This window comes from Pezoporus wallicus, unplaced genomic scaffold (assembly GCF_028554395.1).
Source record: "Pezoporus wallicus isolate ANWC-B61680 ecotype Strahan unplaced genomic scaffold, APGP_CSIRO_Pwel_v1 contig_3847, whole genome shotgun sequence".
NCBI lineage: Eukaryota > Metazoa > Chordata > Aves > Psittaciformes > Psittacidae > Pezoporus > Pezoporus wallicus.
Genome location: NW_026639842.1, coordinates 2,519,479 through 2,539,664, shown reverse-complemented (window position 1 = coordinate 2,539,664; position 20,186 = coordinate 2,519,479). Strand labels below are relative to the sequence as shown.

The window sequence follows — 20,186 nt, the reverse complement described above, 5'->3', positions numbered from 1 at the left end:
TTTGATTATTGCAGTCTCAGTCTCTTGTGCACACCCTTCCTTAGTTCAAACCTACATTTATGGGGCTTTTCTTCCCACTTACTTGCCAATAAAGCTGCACTTTCTGTATTTATCTGTATAGTTTATTAGATACTATCTGCTTTGGTAATCTGTGTCAACAAATATATCTAGACTGCACAGGATTTGCTAGGTACAGTGTGGCTGATAAGGTTAATGCAGCATGCTTTGATAGTATGGTGAAGTATTATTTTACCCCATTGATTCAAGTCATAACGTTAGTGTGATTTTGTGTGAGAGTGGCTACTCTAGAAACCAAAATTCCAGTATAGATAAAACCTGTCAAAATAAAGTCCTTATTCTGTATGGTATTTTTGCATATAAAAAGAATATTTGCTGTATACTTGAGGTTTGCCATATGAATTTCACCTGCTGTGCCACGTAAGTTCCCTCCTGGAGAACCACTTAGTTTAGAGAGGAGGAAGTATTGTTGATATTCTTGGTTTGTATAAAATTACTAGAGAACATACTTAATTTCCTTTACTCTGGAATTGGAAAATAGAAAAAGTTGAGTCTGTTTTGTGTTGCTCTTTCCTCCCTCCCTAAATACATGAAAATACAATAAAGAAACTGCAGTTGAATAATGCAATGTGATGTAACAGACAGGCCAACCTATTTGTTTAATAAGGTATCTTTAACTGAGAAGCACATTCTTTATGAAGACTACATTTCACCCTCTTGTAGCTTTATTAAATTAGTAAAGAGTTTTAGAATGCATGTTTCCTAAGCTTAACATACAGTCTGACAAGCTGGGTACTGGGATGTATTCCACCATTAGTGAGGTTGCCAGCAATATGAAATTGAGGGGAATAGTCAGTATACTGAAAGATCAGGTTGTCACTCAGGTGGCCCTCAACAGTGTGAATTAAGAGGCTTACAGAAACCTCATAAAGCTTAGGAAATACCAAATCCTGTAACTGTAGCAGTACTGACTGAGCACTGACTGACTAAAAAGTGTTTCTTTCAATAAAGGACTGTGGGGTTCATAGTGGACAACAGGTTGAACAAATAAAGAGTTCCCCTTGGTGAGATGAAAGCTAACTGCATACTGGGCCATATTAACAAGAATGTAACTCACCATTTCAGCACTTATAAACTGCGTATGACTTTGGGCTTCCCAGTATGATTTCAAGACTATAGAATGAATCGACTAAAATCAGTCTAGGAGATTGAACAGAGGATAGATGATGTTCTAGAACTGATGAGGAGAGAGCGAAGCAGACTAATATGGAAGAGGCCTCCAGTTTGTTTACTGGCCCTGAGAAGACAGCTGTTCAAAGTTAATGTTTCTGTAGTACCTTAACTGAGATAATTAACTTTATTAAGAAAACAAGATTAGAGTAGCAGAAATTTATTAGGCTGATTCTCGTGGGTTTATATTTTTACGTGGTTGTCATATGCTTAAAAATGTGCAAGCATTTATAATTTTTATTCCTGTGACTGTACTTTCGGAATATTCCACAATAGCCTCCAGTGGACTCCAGTAACAGTTCAGTTACATTCTAGTTACGGGTAACGAAACTGAGCTCACCTTTTCAGAGCTTACACTAACTTGGAGTCCACCTCTACCTGATCCCCTGTTTTGACATGTGAATTGGTTTTAGGACCAGTCTTCCCTCCTTGCTATAAATCTGGTTGTCAGTACGTAGAGGAAGAGGCAAATAATTTTCTTCATAGGACCCCAAAACGCACTGAACCAACATTTGCCATATATAAAAGTTTTAACATCAGTGCTCTGTATCTCAGGAGTCTCAAGACAAAGAGTGCCTGTATGCTTTAGAGTCTCTTTTGCCAGTGGTCTATTTTTTTGTTTTGAATGGTGATGAGTATTGAGTGAACCTGTTGCAGTGCCTATGGCTAAAAATGGCCATTTGCTATTTCCAGCAAGCAGAATTTTTGTGCAGGAGAGCATTTAACTTGATGAAATACTAATAGCTAACTTAAAAATAGAGAAGTGTGAAACTGGAAATTACTAGCAGATGTAGAGACATTTTCTAATGGGAGAAAGACACTTGGTGGTTCAGGAGAAATCCTGTTGCTACAATGTGCTGAAGATTCCCCTGTAAGCATCAGCTGGCCACCCATAATGTATGCATTTGTAGCGCATGGAAGCAGTAGAAAGTTTTACTGCTACTGGTTTATTACTGATTGCTTTGGTGGGATGCAAGTGGGGTTAATGCAAGGGTTTGCATAAAAGTTATGTATTTGGTTAGATCTTGGGAAGCCTTCATGAATTGAGAAAAAAGGACCTTCTTCCTTGTTATGTATACTCAGTTCAACAATTAAATACCGCTTCTTTCTCAAGCAGCAGCATTCTATGAAACACGTGGAACACCTGCCTTCATAACATGTCAATCTTTACCCCACCTTGCTCACTGGAATTACACGACATAGCAATGGGTCCAAAGTATCAAAAATATTGTGTTTAATTTCAAATACTGTAATGGTGTAGTGTAACAATCAGCCCCTCTAAGGGAATGCAAAGTTTATTGACGGTCCCTTCAGACGGGAGAAAGTTGAGCCTTGAATTCACAATATTTTATATTTTAATATTTTATATATGTTTTCAAATTATTCTTTGTTCTCTTTAAAATATTCTGTGGGGTTTTTTTTCCTTCCCCTACCAAGTGTCTTTCCAGTCCGTCTTTTGTTGGCTCTTAAAGCAAGGTCCTTTGTACAAAGTGAGTTTCACCTACTGAATTTGCCAAAATTCAAGCCAGTAATAGGTTTTTGCTACTACTTACTAGTTCAATTTTTATATAAAGTTTGTGTAGATATGTTTGTATGTGTAGCTACGTGTGTTTTTATCCAAACAAAATTCAAGCAGGTAGTTGTATTTGAGTCTGTGTCTCTCCTTTCTTTGCAGAACCTGACTTAAAAAAGCGCATTCGTGTTCACTTACTTAATGCACATGGTCTTGATGAAGCTGGTATTGATGGTGGTGGCATTTTCAGAGAATTCCTGAATGAACTACTTAAATCAGGATTTAACCCCAACCAGGGATTTTTTAAGACCACCAATGAGGGACTTCTTTACCCCAACCCTGCTGCGCAGATGCTCGTTGGAGATTCTTACGCCCGACATTACTACTTTCTTGGAAGAATGCTTGGAAAGGTAAAACTAGTATTGCACAATATAAAGCTGTAGCAGTACTGGAATTATTCAGTTATGTTTTCTTTTTAGATAGGGGTGGATGGGAAAAAATGACGTGTTTTTCTAGTTGAGGAAAAATAACTTACATATGTTGGATCTGGACATTATTTGTACGTATCACCCAAATTTCTGGTTCATTTTAGTAAGCTACATACTTGAGTAATACAAGAGAATTAGAGATACTGTGACTGCCAGCTGAGCAAAGTGTGCATATCTCTGCTCCTCTGTTTAGCCTCTTGCTTAAAGCTGTTGATTAAAGCCAATAGAACTGCTCTGTTTATGGGGATTTTTAACTTGGAGCTTTCTGGAATTTGATTGCAGTTATGTTTTCATCATTTGGAATACAGGAAATGAATATTTTCAGAAACAGTTTCTAGTTGTATGAGGTGCACAGTTCTTGCTAGTATTTAAAATTTTCTGTGAGCATTTACCATACTTTAATGCCATATGCAAATTATCTTTCACTTACTCTTCTTGGCGTTTTTTGTGTGTTTTGCATCTTGATATTTTGGTGGTTTGAATATTCAAAGACTAGTATACGCTTGTTGAGCAAGATGATAAATGAAGTGGCAGGGAGAAAAAAACCCCGACATTATAAACATCCATTACATTCAATTTTCTTTTATGGTCAGGTTTAGTACTGAGGCACTTTCCTTCTGAGTCCTTGAAATAATTTTTGTAAAGCTAATAATTGTGGGACAAAGTTTGGAATACAAATTCAGGAAAAAAATGTATTGATTGCTACTTAGCTATCTAAACCTGAAGTTATTTAAGATGTAGAAGTCCCATTTAACTACCTCAAGTGTTTTGGAGGCTAAAATCCTGCTGGCTTGCAATGAGATTTAACATACAGTTGGATGTACTTTTAGTGTAGCTGGAAGTGGTTTAAGAGGATGTTGTTGGCAACCTTGAGTTGCTGAAACAGAGTGCTCTTCTTTGAAGTTGCCAGTCAACTGATTGAGATTAAACTGCCACTTTGTAGGCAAATTCCCTGCTAATGCATCCTATTTCAATATACAAACTTGTTAAATAATGAAAATTTCAAATCAACCATTTCAGTAAGATAATATAATCTCTGAAGGATGGTCCTGCTCTTAATGAGAGATGGATTCATTACTAATACAATGGTTTGTAATTATGACCTATGTTACGTATCCAAGGCTTCATTTTCTTTCTGCATCTTATAGATTTTTGGATCAGGGAAGCAAATACTGCTGTGGTATTGTGAGGAAGTTACTTCACTCAAAAATGTTTAATGTTTATCTAAGGAATAGGGTAGGGCTCAACTGTTGAAATACTATTTTTAAAAAAACTGTAATTCTGAGTCTTTAATTTCCTCTGTTGAAACAACACATTGCCTTCTGTAATTTGATTTCAAATACTAGCATAAAGACAGAAGTTGCAAAATAGGTTTTATCTCCCATAGAGTGCTACAAGTATAGTTTCGGTTTTGTCTTTTTAAAATCAGAAGATCTATTATTTAACATTTTGAAAACATAAATTGTTTTTGTATTTGCAGTATGTTTACATAAGGTAAGAATTGACAGTGTTACTTAATAATTACCCCTACCCAGGTGCACAGACACCTTTTTAGTAGTGTATTTAGAGACTTGATGAATTAAACAGAAAGATAAGGCACGACCATGATATTCATAACCTGCCGGTATTGTGATCTTAGTTAAGTTATTGAATACTCACTCATCCGTTTTCAAAAATGTGTCCATTTGATGCTTTGCACAGGGTTATTTGAGAGCGATAGTGGATTATTAAAAGCCCCTTTGTAAACAAAATAGATCTAATGCAAAGGAAGCGATCAGGCATCCACAGCAATTTCTTATTTGTGGAAACCAGTATGTAAAGAGTGCTGCCACCAAAAACTCTCACATAAGAAGTTTCAGTGTTATCAGAAAACAAATACATTAAAATATAATAATTTATAGAAACTCTTTGTCTCTTGGAAACCATTTCATACTAATACCCAAATGCATTTAACTTTCAGTACCATAGATTTATACCTAATTCAGTTTTCCTTCCCATCAGGAATTTTCTGACAGCTTGACATCTTCTGTGTTAATAGATCAGTTCAGAAGCAGAAATATCTGAAAATTTAAAACTTGCCTTTAAAAATGGTGTATCTGAAAAATTATTTTAACCCTAGATAAATTATTGACAATGTGGGGTGTATTTTTTGTAGTTACTGAAGAAGTTGTAATCTATGTAAGTGTATAAACTGCATGGCTGTCCATGCAACTTTTACTTATCACTGAATGAGCTGAAGGTTTTGTAGAAATAATACCATGTGAGCATGTAATTGCTTATGTTGTCTGAAATAATTCATTAAAAAAAGGGGGGGGGGGAGGGGGGCAGAAATGAGTTTGCTTAAACAACAGCTACTCAAACACTTCCAAAGTTTACATTTCTCAACTTTCAGTGACTTAACTCTGTAATGTAAATATTATTTTAACAGCGGTGCCTTTTAAGCTTTTTCCTTTCTCTTCCTTAAATGTGAAAGCTCAGCTTACCGTGCACTCCTCTGGAAGCAGTCTCCAACTACTGCGGGGTTTGCAACTTGAACTTGCCAGTTTCACCCACTGGAAGCATAGCAGTGATTTCTGAGTTCCAGGCTTCGCCTGAGAGCTGAGGGTGTCCTGGGTTGTCTGGGATGTTCACACAGAGGTGTTCCAGCCCCAGATCATCTTTGTTATCCTCTCTGGAAAGTAAGGTCTAGTCATTCTGTGTGGTGCCATAGAAGTATGGGTGGGCTGTCGTAATTCTTTTGTTCTCTCAGTAGGTGGGATTGGGCTGTGGGGAGGCACATGATTTGGTTTAACATCCTTTCCACATGCAGTAGTTGTTCCGGCAGCGCTGAAAGTCTTTCAATGTGCAGACTTCCTTGCTGCAGCCTTCCAGGGTAGTAGACGGCTCAGGAGAACACAAAAGTTGCTATTTTGACAGGCTGCCAAAACTTCAAGCAGCATAGGCAGAGAAGGGAAGTTTGGAAGCAACACCTGGGAATCTTAAAAGGATTTCCTCCATTCTGATTCTTGAATGGCCTGCTGAAAATCTGGAAGGGTTGAAATGCCTGTTAACCATTTCAGCAGAAACAGTGATCAGCAGAACAGTGACAGATACAGTATTAAAATCTGAATTTCACTGTTCAAATCTCAACTCAGTCTTGGATGCCGTTACTATCTTTCTCCATTTCCAGTTCACATTTGCATTTATTCAATGATGTTAATGTGGCAGATGCTGCGGAAAAGGATGTTCTTCACATTTTGAATTGCTTGACATCAAGTAGCTAATTCTTTTGACAATTTACTTAAATTTCATGAAGTATCAGCATTAGTTTAAGAATGTGGCAGGAAGTCTAAAGACAGCTCAGAATGATAATTTTTACGGTTTCCTCTTCCTTTTTGACATAAACCTGCTAGTTTTTGCATATAATATGTTTTGCAATAATTGTCTTTGCACCTTTGACAAACTGACTATGACGCCCAGTGATTTTTCCCTAATACATCCAGGATCTTTGCTTATACTGAATGCTACCATCTCCATTTCTCTTCTCTTATTCGAGCATATTGAAGAGCATTAGTGAGTCATGCATAGATGTTGCTGAAGAACATACGCAGTATCTTTGAAATGTAATTTGAAGTCTCTTTTATAAGCAATAGAATCTGCACTCCTTGGAAGGCATTGGGAGTTTTCTGAAGAGATTTAGATTTTTTTTCCCAAGACTTAGCTTTTGTCTTAAATGGTTGGAAAGGCAGTATAAAGAGCAGAATGTGTTTTGAAATGAGTTCTTCCTTTGTGGACCCAGATAGAAGAAGCAGCAAGGTCCGAGTAAACCGTGTTTGAAATTTTATCATTGTTTTGATGATGGATAGAAGAGGTAATCTAGGTTTAATCTTTGATCATTAATTTGTGTGGCCTGGTGGATATTATATTGATGAAGGTTTAACTTGTTTACTTGCATATGACATTTTATAGCTTACTGTACTGATTTAAGATACAATGGACTGTTCTCTGTAGATATTTAAATGTTGTTAAACACATGACTGAAAAAAGTTGTATGTCTTTTGGTAAAATTAAGCATTTGAAGGGTAATAGTAGATCAAATACAAATTTTATTACCCTATAGTAAATGTGGGGCCATTAATTATTGCTAAGATTATTTTTCTATATCTTAAGTGTGTCCTCTGGTTACTGTTTGTAACTCTGAATAGAGCTGTGATCATTTGTTGTGCAATATATGATTCCTCTTTGGAAGGTGTAATCCTAAGATTAGCAGTGTCCACAGTATACATTTTGCAGAGAAACTACAATAGTACTCGATCATCCTTGGGCCTTATCTAAAACAGATTTAATCAATGGGAGTCTTTTTACAGCAAGATCTGGATCAGATCCTAAACTCTTGAATCATGAATAAGCTGCACATATAGAGTCAAAACCTTCAAGCAAATATTTCTGGTTATATATATTTGTGTGCCCTTTTTGTGCCAAAAGCTTGTAGGGAGAAAATAAAACAAGAAAATTTTGCAATGAGAAGAATTGGGTTTTGTATACTTGAATATTTCATAGCATGCTGCGTCAAGCATTGTGCTGCTATTTGTCCTTTGTTTCTCTGATTGTTGAAGGGTGGCTTTTTTTCTTCTTCTGATTTTTAGGCTACCCTTTCCTTTTGCTTACTGCCCAATTAATTAAGATCCACTTTGGTTTGGCTTAAATGGGTATACTCTTAATTGATTAGTACTGCAGCCACAACTCATACTGCTAGTGTCTGGAAAGATAGGTATGGAATTAGTGATACTGACACAAGGAGGAGGTAATTTGTATAAACTTTTTATTTTATTAATTTTAGTAACCCTGTACATGATTTTGTAGACTCAGCATTTTGCTTAAAAGCAAGTTATGTGATGATCATTTGTCTCAGAAAATCCTGAATCGTCTGAAAATGGAATCAGACCAGAAATTTAGCATGTAAAGTGGCATGCTCTTATATGTTTACAATGGAGAAACACAATTGTAAGAGCAAAATTGATACCTTATGGAAGTTTTTTCATGATTTATGAATGTAGATGTAAACTAATCTGAATCTATTTTCTGACATGGTTGTTCAGCTTGACAATTCCTTTGTGTACAGGTTCATTTAACATAACCAATTATGTTTTGATGGCAAATAGCTATGTTAGTAGCAACCTTGTAAACACATGTCTAGTACTAAAAGACTACTGATATGTGGTATTTTAACTCTAAATCTTTAGGAAAGAAAAGTGTGTATTGATGGATTGTGATATTTATTGGGTCATAATGTATTTAAATTTTCTTTAATGCATATGTTAGTGATTGTTTACCCTGATGAAGTGCATAGAGGTCTCTGCAAGGAGTTCTGCATGGAAAGAATTACCTCATGTCAGTGGTCACTCCTCAATTAAAAGTTCCATTAGCAGATGATTCCTGCTTCTGGTTTGTGTACTGATTGCATTTTATTGCCTCTAAATCAGGTTCCTAGACAGGGAATAAATAAACAGTGTGTGTGGTAATGGTATCCTGATCCTTTTTCACAGTTGGGAACACCTACATCCATTTCAATCAATTAGGTTTGGAATATTTACTGAAATTCTTTATTCTACTTGAATGGTCTTTAAAAATGACGAATTTCACTGCTGTTAAAATACAGATTTATCTTAGAAGCAGCTCCATCTTTTATCTTCAGCTCTTACTAAATTACATTTAAATTTGAGACAAGAAAATCTATTACGCCTTTACTGGAACTTCAGCAGTGAATGGTAACTTTGTTATCCAGTGCATCCACAGGTAGCTCTTGTCCTTCTCTCTCCCATCCCTCAAAACCCCCCCAAATGATGTTGACAGCAATTTATATCTTACACATGGTGAAAGTTAGAATTGTTCCTATTAAAACAGAAAGTAAGTACCAAGCTGATGAAATGGTGGTTTTCTGCAAGGACTGACATTTCTGGAGCACTATATTCTGGTAGTAAAAAATTCTGTAATAAAATTACATATGTCCTAAATTCTTAGAGTAAAAGTGCGAGCATGACTTTACATTTTTAAATTAAAAATTAAGTCAAGGTCATTATACGTGATATATTTCAATGGAGTCTTTGGAAATGAATTCCTACATTGTTATGATAATGTGTTCATGAGTCAGTTGTGAGTTTGCTTTATGCTTATCATGCACCTGCAGTCCATTTCGGGTATTTACACTGACTGCAGCAAATTTGTCAGGCGGGCCTTTTGTATCTGAGTCTTGCTACCCCACGTCTCTGGAACTTCGATGGGCTTGTACTTACCGACCTTCCAATTCCCAGTAGGTGGGGAGTCGGAAGTAAAACCGGCTTACAAAAGGCTTTATTTTTTGGGAGGCGGGGAAATGAATAAATGTGAAGATACTAGCACTGCTACAAGGGATGTTAATAGGGCTCCCTCAGAAGCCTTAATCACAAGCATCTAGCTGTGGAATTTTGGACTCCTGCTTTTTTAAAAGACAGAAAAGGTATCCATTATTTGAACAAAAAGTTCTGGATAAATTTTTACAGTTGAATAGGGAAGATAATGTATCAGATTTTTCCATTACTATGGTGATAGAAATGCATCTAGATATCTCTGCTAATATATTGCTCTGAGAACTGAGAAACAGTAACTTAAAGCTACCAGGCAGTAGATGTACTCTGCATTGTGACACACACTTGATAGAATTACGTTTGTTTTACCATACTGGCATTAGTATCAGTTTGTTTTTCCTCACTTTAAAGAACACGAAATATATCTGTAAGAAATTACTTTATCTTATACTAAATGCTAGCTTTAAAAATGCTTCAAAAATACAAATACATGTTAATTTTAATGTAATATATTTTTTGCTTTATCTTTTTCATTGTGGTAGAAAAGGCTTTGCTGCCCCAAAAGCTTTGTGAGTGTGATGAGATATTTCTAGGGTATAAATAATAAGGTAGAAGGAAGTTCTAATGGTTTTGCTATTTATCTATCATTTTTATTAATGGTTCTGTACAGCTTTGAAGATCTATTGCACTCTGTAAGTGCTAAGTATTATTTAATAGTATCTGTTTAAAATTACTGAAATTGAAAGGGTTATGGTCTTGGGGGCTGATTAGGGAAATAACTGAATTTAAGCCCAGTTGTTTACTGCCTCAGCCCAGGCAGTACTGTGTGTCTTTCTCGGGGTATGACTTTAGCATTGTTTATGTTTTAAAATACAGTTCTGGGTTGTAAAGGATTAATGGAAAGTAGGAGCAATGACTGATTAATTATTTTTCTTGAGAGATTTTAGTTAAAATAATAAATGAGAGAATTAATTGTAGACCTGAAAATGTAAGTGTAGGCACAAAAGCTGCCTAACGGTCAGGGAAGTTTAGTTGGTTCATCTGTGAATTTGTTTACACAGTTTGAACTTTATTCAACATGTTGTAATGCTCATGAAACCTCTCCTCTATATAGCTAATTTGTCTGCAGTGACTAGACTGGCTTTAATTTTGTCATTTTAAAATGTGGCAGAAAGTCTTCTCTTTCTGAAGAGCTGTTTCCTAAATGTGGGGATCATACCTGAACAATACCTTGTGTGACCATGTAGTGCTTATATAATTTTGTGATAGTTACCCTGTGTAGTCCCAGTGAGATATTTACTTGCATTATTTTGAAAACAAGAAAAAAAACCCTCCTTCTCCAGAGAACTGTAAGTTTTCTTCCTTTCTTACTATGTACTGTGTACAGTTGTCCTTCCAGCTGAGATCTTTTTTCCATAATATATTAAAGTTACTGATTGCCAGTCTATATTCTGAAAGTTGCCTGCCTTAAAGAACCGTTCCTTGTGCCCCACATCACAGGTGTTTAATGAATGCATTCAGTACATCTAAGTAGATGAGCATATTTTCTCTTTAGATGACCCAGCTGTGGTCTGCCTCATGGAGTAGAGGCTTTTGTAGCTAGTCCATGTTGCCATCAATTATAATTGAACTGTACTGTAATCGCAAGTAGCTAATATTATTTAAAAGAGAAACAGTAGACTCCAGACTGTGTTTTGTGTGTGAAGTCAAAAAACTGTTAACCGCAGTAGGTCTTCTGTTATTTTGCTTGTTTTTAATATACTGGTGTGTTCTCCAGGCATTCAGACACAGAGTGAGAGGGAGGTGCATGAGGTTATTTTTACTGAATATTACTTCTTCCATAGTGAAGTAATTTCTCTTGGCCTTTTAACCAGGAAAAACTTCTTTTAACCGTTTACTAAAAAAAACAAAAACAAACAAAACCCCCAAATGCTAAAAAAAAAGAAAAGGCTAGCAAATATCTTGAGATAATTGGACAACACTGGGGTGAAGAGTAGCCAAAGTAATTTGTTTGAAAAGCTGGACTTGTTTGCCTTTTTTTTGTTTGTTTCAGAAGCTTTTAACTTGCTTTAATGGTTATCTAGAGATGTCGTAATTTTGCCTAAAGAGCATCCTGTAGGCATTTGAAATGGTGCTGGGAAATTCAGGTTGGCCCTTTCAGCAGGCTTAATCTTTTAGCTACTGAGAATGCATCACCCTATGAGCATTATAGTTCTTGTGGCTTGTGTGAATGCCCTTGATGTAGACATCCCTGTCTCTGCTTCAGACTGGTCTCTTGCTCCAAGCTTGCATCTCCAGATTGTGTTTCCATGGAAGTGAAATCCTAATACTCCCAGCTTTTTGAGGAGGCAGAGGTATAATAGACTCTATTAAGGTGTTTGTTGTGTTGTGTGTCATCCTTTGCCCTCCCCTTCCCACCCGGTGTTAGAAATTAGAAATTGAATGTCATGTTTGACCACCAACTGCTCCTTTCATGACTTCCTATCTACATTTTTTACTTTACATAAATAGCAGTTTATGGGACTGCAGGATAGTAGACAGTGAAGTCAAGGGGCTCGTTAGATAGGAAAGCTGGAAACATGAACTCTGAGAATTCATCACATGAAATGGTATTGGGCCCATTGGTGATGACCACAGGAGTTAAAAGGCTCACCAAAGCGTAAGAGTACTTGAAATTTGAGGTTAGTTTTAAAATATGTATTGGTTAAACTTGCTGACTTTAATCCCTTGAAGCAGTGTATGAACAGGAACTTCAGACTTGGTCAAACAGAAAGAAGTAGCCTCCCTCCAAGAACAAGCCAGTTTCTTTCTTCACTGTTGTTACTCACTGGCTGCTGGAGGAAAACAGAGGACTGCTTCTGTGGGGAGAACATGACCTTGTATTATGTTAAAGTACATACATAAGTATATTCTGATGGTGCAGCTTCATATGGCAGCTAATTAATCTGACAGTTACTTCTGTAAGAGGTGGTCACTATTCTCTTGCCTGTCACCAGTGCTGGGCTCCTGCCTCCTTTATGCTGATGTTGCAGAAGGGTGGTTCAGAGAGGTCAGTGGACAGAAAACTAAGTTTAAAATCAGGTAGTTTAACAGCTCCCCAAGACAAATCATAAGAGGAAAGAAAGAAGGAGTGACTCCTCCTTTTGGTCGTTAGATCAACGGAGTAAGAATAGTACTCATTATGGTTCAATTCCTTGGGGAACTGGCTGCTCTGAGGTTTGTGAAACAAATGGCATTGCTGTTCTACCCAGTTACAGCTGTAGCTGTGAGCTGAATCAGATTCTGACTTGAAAGAAAGCTCAGCTTCAAACATGCTGTGTCCACCAGCATTCACCACACCCTGCCCAAACCCAAGACTCAACACCCCAGACAAAGCATGACCCAAATCATCTGAAAATTCATAACCTTATTCAGCATGTTGTAATGTAACCAATGTGCGTAACCATTACTATATGACTACTCCACTTGCAAACAAACCCAGTTGAATCAGCAACCTAATTTGTTTCATTACTCTGTCAGGAATGGGTGGAATCACATCTTCTAGCAGCAACAGGTAATTTAATTAGTTTATGCTGACTGAGATACAGGGAAGTTGTATGGAAACTGAAAAATAAAGTTTTGGTTTGTTTACTCGTGTTCAGTTGTACACGGTATTTCTCTGCATCTCTGTGCAGGGCTGGAGCTGTAATGGTATCTTTTACTTCTTTGAAACAAACCCGAAGTTTACCATGATTTTATTTACCAGAGTTTTAGTGCATTTTTTAATCAAACTTTATTAGGATAGCTTGACTTGGAAACTAATTAAAGGATTACTGTTCGTCTTGTTTCAAAAAATTACTTTCGTAATATTGCAATCACTTAGCTAAGTGAAGGAGTAATTAAACTTATTCTCAAGTTGCACAATTTAGTTTATTTAAAAATGCTTTATATAGTTTTTAGATGAAGTTATAAATGTTCACTTTGGAACTACCTGAAGATGAATAGTGATGCATTGGAAATGCATTATTTTTTTATTGATTCTTAATGTAGTAAATTACTGAAGTTATTTGGCAGCAAACAGAAGTAGCCAGTGATGTTGTTCACATTTATTTTCCTGATAGCATCACAATTTGCATTAATTGCATTGCAGCTGCACTCACTTATATTAAAAAGCTTCTACTATAATTAATCCTTTTTATTTCAAATCATTTTGGCACAATTTCTAGCAATAAACACTCATAAAAGACAGACACTTGAAAAATAACATACAAGTTTCTTCAATATACCTATTGCTGTTTTTTCCTGACAAGGAATTATTGATAGGCTTCTAGGATCAAGTGTTGCAAGTGGCTGAGACTTAAGATCAGCTTGAAAAATGCTAAGTGGATTATTTTACATAAAAAATAGACAGGTTTTGAATTTGTGTAATTAACCTGTGTTTAGAAAATACCTTGATTTATGTCTACTTTTGTATTTCAGTTGCATACATTATGGAAATTTAATTTATAATCCATTTAGCTGATGTGATCATAGTTTTTAGTGCTATCATTTATTAGTCCTTGTATATTAAATGCTCTAAAGGCTTAAACCTGCCTTGTGTAAAAAATTACACCTCTACATTTACATTTTATGAGTCATAGATGGAATTCCATTTTAAATTCGGGTAGCTTTGATATATTTAAGGAATTACAATGGCTTTATTGTTACTAATGCAGGAACAGCAAACACTGACCTTATACATTGCAAATTAATGATTTATCCCTTTAGTTTGCTTTTAAAGTCAAGTATACAAATGAGGATTTCGACTTCTACACCTTGAATAAATCATACAGCTCTAAATATAATGCACCCTTTGGCTTTGAACTCGTTATTCTGAGTTCTTTCTGGAAGGTCTAACTCACCTCACAGAAATGTTCTTTCAAAAGTTTAAGGAATTGTGTATATTTTTCTTAACGTCTTTGTTGGAATATCATTGAATGATTATAGCTACATTTTTTCATCTTTTTTTCCCTTTTTTTGCCTCATTGTGCTTCCTTTTCTAAGTATGCAGCAGATTATGGGGGAATTAAGTAATGCCAAAGCGCTGCTCTTAAAGAGTAAAAAGAGAACAAACAATAATGCTGTGTTGATGTCTTTTCTGATCAGCCTGGCAGTGATATTAATGACAGTATAAAGATTTGGTTGTCGTTAGAGATGCTGATGTGGCAAACAGATTGGACAATGGGAAAGGCTATGCAAAGGCACCATGTTTCAGGAATGTTTTTTTAAAGGCAACAGTCTTTTGGTTTTCCTTTATTCATGTAGGTTCTCTCTAAATTATGGTATGCTTTCTCTCTTGAGCTCAGAAGTTTCCATCTCTCCTTTTGAGAGCTACCATAAATAAGTACTGATGGGAAAGAAACAACAAGAAGTTCTTATATGAAAAAATACACAAAGTTGCTCTGCATTGTATGGAAATGTGGTCAAATAGCAGATAACTGAGAGTAGAATTGCTGGAGTTTCGTGCATTTTTCAAAATTCTTGGGGAAACTCTCAGTTTACAGTAAAAATACATTTTTCGTGAGTCCTGCATATTTGAGTCAGGCTCATTTTTGGTTCAGTAATCCTTTGAAGGTCAAAACAGTGCCAGGTGTAGGAGGGATTGGACATATGGTACAGTCATAACTGGTAGGCTCTTGGCTTAGAAAATTAGGGTGGTTTGATGCCATTAAGCAGCAGAATTCACCAAAAATATGCAGTGATGGATCTGTACAACATGCAAGAGAAATAATGTATTTGGATTAGTTTAGAATGTACTGTTTTTTACGTAGTTAATTTTACTGGACAGACAATTTTACATGTATCATGAATGGGAAAATATTGTTTGTGACGATGCTAATGCAGGTAGAAATGCTAAATATTTTTGGAAGACATTCTGATGCATTTGCATTGTCCTTTAGTAAACTTGGCTTTTCTTGCCAGTCTGTGCAATTGATAACACTTCCTGTTTGCTCTCATACTTAGGACAAGAAGATTAATGACAGATAAGTGGTGACCTTTTTAAATCACCACATAATTAGTTTGTAAAATGTGGGACTTGGTATTTCACAAGAATATCCAAATTTCAAACTTCAGATGAATGTTTTTAAATTTTTGCAATACATGGGCTAGTGCCATACCAGAAGATCGTATTCAGCCACTGAATTAAGGAGTTACCAAAAGGTTGAGAAATAGACAACAGCGTTCAGAATTCTTACATCTACAAAAGTAAAATCTAATGTGCTTTGAATTGCTTTGTTTTTCAGGCTCTTTATGAAAATATGCTGGTGGAGCTGCCATTTGCTAGTTTTTTCCTCTCAAAATTGCTGGGGACAAGTGCTGATGTTGACATTCATCATTTAGCTTCATTAGATCCAGAAATGTATAAAAATTTGCTTTTTCTCAAGAGCTATGAAGGGGATGTGGAAGAACTTGGACTGAACTTCACTGTGGTAAATAATGACCTTGGGGAAGCACAGGTAAGAATGGCTTTAGCTCTGTTTTTTTTTTCCTGTTATGTATGACTGATGAGTCGTTACTACCCCCACTAAGTCATTCTTTAAAAGTGATAGGAAACAACTGCTAAAGGTGCTGTGTATTGTGTGGCATCATAGGGATTCTGGCTCAATATTTCAAGTATTGAAAGTAGATATAAGTAGCCAATAACTAATCGTGTACTTGAAAAAACTTTTGATGATGACTTTAAAGTCTGGTCTTTTAAATAGTTAACTATAGTGATTATTTTCTAACAATCATACATGAAAACTTCTTTTGCTTGAGGTAATTTCTTAAAATCTTTTATGTTGTTTGTCTGATTACACTTCAAATAATTGGAAAAGGTAGGTGATATGTAAGCGATAGAAGTACTGCCCTGCTTTGGAATCAGAGTTAGAAATCATAATGGATTAAAATAATAATGACCCAGTGACTCATTATTGTGCACTTACAGTAATAGGTTTGTTGATTGCAGCTAATACAAATCCAGTTTAGTCTCTTAACTAAAAATGAAAAGTAGCTAGTAATTTCTGGGGAAGTTTTAGTTTCCATTCTTCATACACCTACACTGTATGTCCTGAAAAATTAACCACACAAGTTAGAACCTATGTCAACAAGTAGGGTAGAAGGATATAGAAAAGAGAAATCACTCAGAAATAATGTAGAGATGCAGGTTAGAGATGTTGCCAGCTCTACTTACTGCAACAAAAACACTGTAAAAAGGTGCATTCTTGCCAAGAAGCCTAATTTGTCTGTTAAAAGTCTTTGAGGGCTACAGCTGGTGTTATCAAGACTTCTGGATTTTAATTGTTTGGCATAAGTTTAAAAGGAAGATTAAATATAATTATCGGTAAGGAAAGGAAATGGAAATTAAATATTCTGATGCTGTTTTGCTGTGTTTATACTTGGAGAGAGAGCACAATACCCGTGAAATATTAACCATCTTTTAATCAGACTGCATATTAGTGTAGTTCAACAGAACTAATTGGTTGTCATTCATTGTCTTCTGTGTTTTGATGCAACAGGTTGCTTTTTATATTTCATTTCATTACCTTAATAAACTTCATATGGATAATACATTTTGTCTGGTATTTGACTCATGTAACCATTGTATACTAACTAATTGTGTCAAGGTAAGGCTAATTCACTTTGGAAAAAGAGCTTAATTTGCACTCCTTAAGTTGAATGTACATTATCTTTAGTTTTCAGCTAAACAACCACTTTAGTGTCTAATAAATTGTGCCCAATAAATGCATCATAAATCTATCATTGTAAATAGCTATCCTCATGACAGTGTCCATCCAGCAATTGTGGCACAAAAGCATTATCTGCTATGAAAGACACATTCAAAAGGAGCTCTATTGCCTCTGTCAATAGTAGAAGGTGGAAATTCTATTATCAGTGTATTGATTCCAGTCCTGTAATGTGCTTTTAGATCCCATTAAACTACTGTCAAAGTGCATTCACCAGAAGTTGAAAAAGGTACTTAATAATTTGCACATTAGACCTGCTAATTAGGGGAGCTCTGCCATCAACCTTATCTTCCAGCACCAAATAGCTTTAGCTTTTGATAAAGAACTATCTAATGCAGTGATAGCCTAGATTTCAACAGTTGGTTCTGCTGCAGAAAATGGTGGCCACTAAAACAGCCTCCAAACAATGTCAGCCTATAGTTACAGGTGCCTTCAAGTAGCTGTGTATATTGATTTTAGTTTTCCTTTTATCTCGTAGATTAGATGGTGATAAAATTATTCTAAAATGCTTATAAGTGTACAGTTACTGAGCTGGAGACAGTACCTCCTTTTTTTCAGACCTTACCAGTGAGGAAGGTGTTTTGTGGCTGTCCAGGGGGAGAGAGGAAGATTCAAATATTGATTCTTCTTCCTTCAAAAGTGGCAGGTTCTGTACTACAATGAGTTGCCTCAAGCATTGATTCTTGAGATTACATGGATCAGAACAGTTGAAATTATCAGAATACTCCGTAAATAAAGTTTAAAAGCACAAATCCACGGGAAAGCACTATAACATCCATGACAGCAGTTTCTGTGAAATCCATACAGTAGGGAAAGTTGATGTTGAGACGCCTTCTTTGGTTTTTTAAACAGATGTGTATGCCATTGTTGTTAGTTAAAATGTGTTGACACACTGAAGGAGAGTTCTTTGCCTTTAAATTTCCCTGAGAGAAAATTTTGAAGCCTTGAAAATAATTCTGAAAGTTTCTGTCTTGGCAACATCTTTACTAGGATACAGTGGATTAGATGAATGATTTGTGAGATTTCTCAGATGAAAAATACTGAAGTTGAAGCTGATCCTTCTCAGGCTGATTTATAACACTTAAAGCAAATGCGTTCTTAGGTGTTCAGGTGCAATCTCCTACCTAGAACTCCTGCCTGAACATCTGGAAGACAGATGGGAGGGAAAGAAAGAAAAATCAACCCATTTTCAGAATGGGGAAGAACTGTAGGGGTGATGTGAAAAAAAAATGGTCACAGTCCAGGAGAAAAGATAAAATATTTTCATCTCTTCTAAAAACAAACTTATAGGAATTCTTGACTATTTTAAGAGTGCTTTTTGAAATTGCACTGGGAAGTCTGTGATTCTGTGAAGAGATAGAATCTTCATAGATTATATCTTCACACAAAAAAAGGATGCCTAGATGACAGGTACCTTATTCTTTCCTAAAATATTTCCCACTTTACCCTCTAAATATTCCTTTTCTACATTAGTTTGGGAAGCACCTGCCACTGCCAGATCTGTGTGAACAGGAACTGGTGTTAAGTTTGTCTATCAATAGAGACTTGCCATTTTCTGCCTGTAATCACATTACAAATCGATTTTGTGTGACAGATGATTACCAGTAAGCCAGAAGATAGCGCCCCTGAATTCTGCTTGACAAATATGTTATCGACTGTCTTCCTGATTTTTGTTATTTCATTATTATGCTAATGTTCAAAACAGTAAATACAGTTACTCAAAATTATAGTCTGAACTCTTCATTTGAACTGCAGACATTCATAAAATAGATAGTTACTTTTTTTTTTACAAACTGTGATTGTTTTCTTAAGAATGTAAATATAAGTTGATTTAATTTATTTATTTTTTTATTTATTATTTACCTGCAGAAACATAAAATAGGATTTGTAGCCAAGAAAACCCTAAGTGCATGCAAGTATGGTCCCAAGTGTATCTAACCTTCAGTCAGAGGCCTAATTCAGTACTTCTGTCCACAGTACTAAAAACTGCAAAGCACCTTTTCTTGCAGATTTTTAAAAATAGGACTTTTATATTCCAGGTTTGTATTTCCCCTTGCCTGAATAATCTGAGTACTTATCTAAATAATATGCATGATTTCACTGCTTTTAAAATATGTGATTTCGATAATGAACCAAGTATAAACAAACAAAAAATCATTTTAACTTGGATCTACAAAATAGAAAATAAGGTGATGACATAAGTCTGCACGTCTTGGGCAGTTTCTAGTGTTGCCAGTTCTAACCTGTGTTGTTATCTTGCACCATCTAGTGGCGAAATGGGATGAATAAAAATCTAAGTTGATAAATCTTTAAACATGCAATAAATTATTGTCTTTTTTTTGAAAAGGAACTCTTACAGTCATTCCTGACGTTTAAAATTAAGTGGGAATTCTACAATAGTTCCTTTAAAATGCCATGGAAGCGGGTAAAAAATGAATGGCATCAACATTTACCACTACCGTGTGTTACTATTTTCTGCCTTCTCTTTTACATCCTTCTTAGCTTTTGTGGCATAATATATGTATTATTCCTGCTGCATTACTCCTTTTGTTTCAGACTGTGTTGATACTTTGACATAATGGTGATAAAATTAATCTCACACTGACAAAATCTGAAAGGGGCAGTTAGATTACTGGAAAACCCCAGAAGAGGGTTTAGGTGTAGTCAGTACTACCTGCATATATACATAGTGTAGTATTGAGGAATTTTTTTTTACTGTAGATGGAACAAAAGCAAGAAGCTTGCAGCTGAAGGATTAAAGTGGAAAGTAAGATATATTTTAACACCCATTGTAATTCAGGTTGTTCTAGCTTATCAAGGAAACTGATAAATACTCTTGACATACGGAGTCTTTACACCAGGATTGCCT

At 35.7% G+C, this 20,186-nt stretch overlaps 1 protein-coding gene across 1 annotated transcript in view; it reads left to right on the top strand.

Annotated features, from left to right (window-relative positions):
• The window catches only part of UBE3C (ubiquitin protein ligase E3C), a 72,074-nt gene that overhangs the window by 43,495 nt on the left and 8,393 nt on the right, over positions 1-20,186 (top strand). Inside the window, exons 18-19 of the mRNA XM_057416495.1 lie at positions 2,924-3,171; positions 15,836-16,048. Of these exons, the coding sequence (XP_057272478.1) occupies positions 2,924-3,171; positions 15,836-16,048 (461 nt within the window). The remainder of the gene's footprint in view (positions 1-2,923; positions 3,172-15,835; positions 16,049-20,186) is intronic.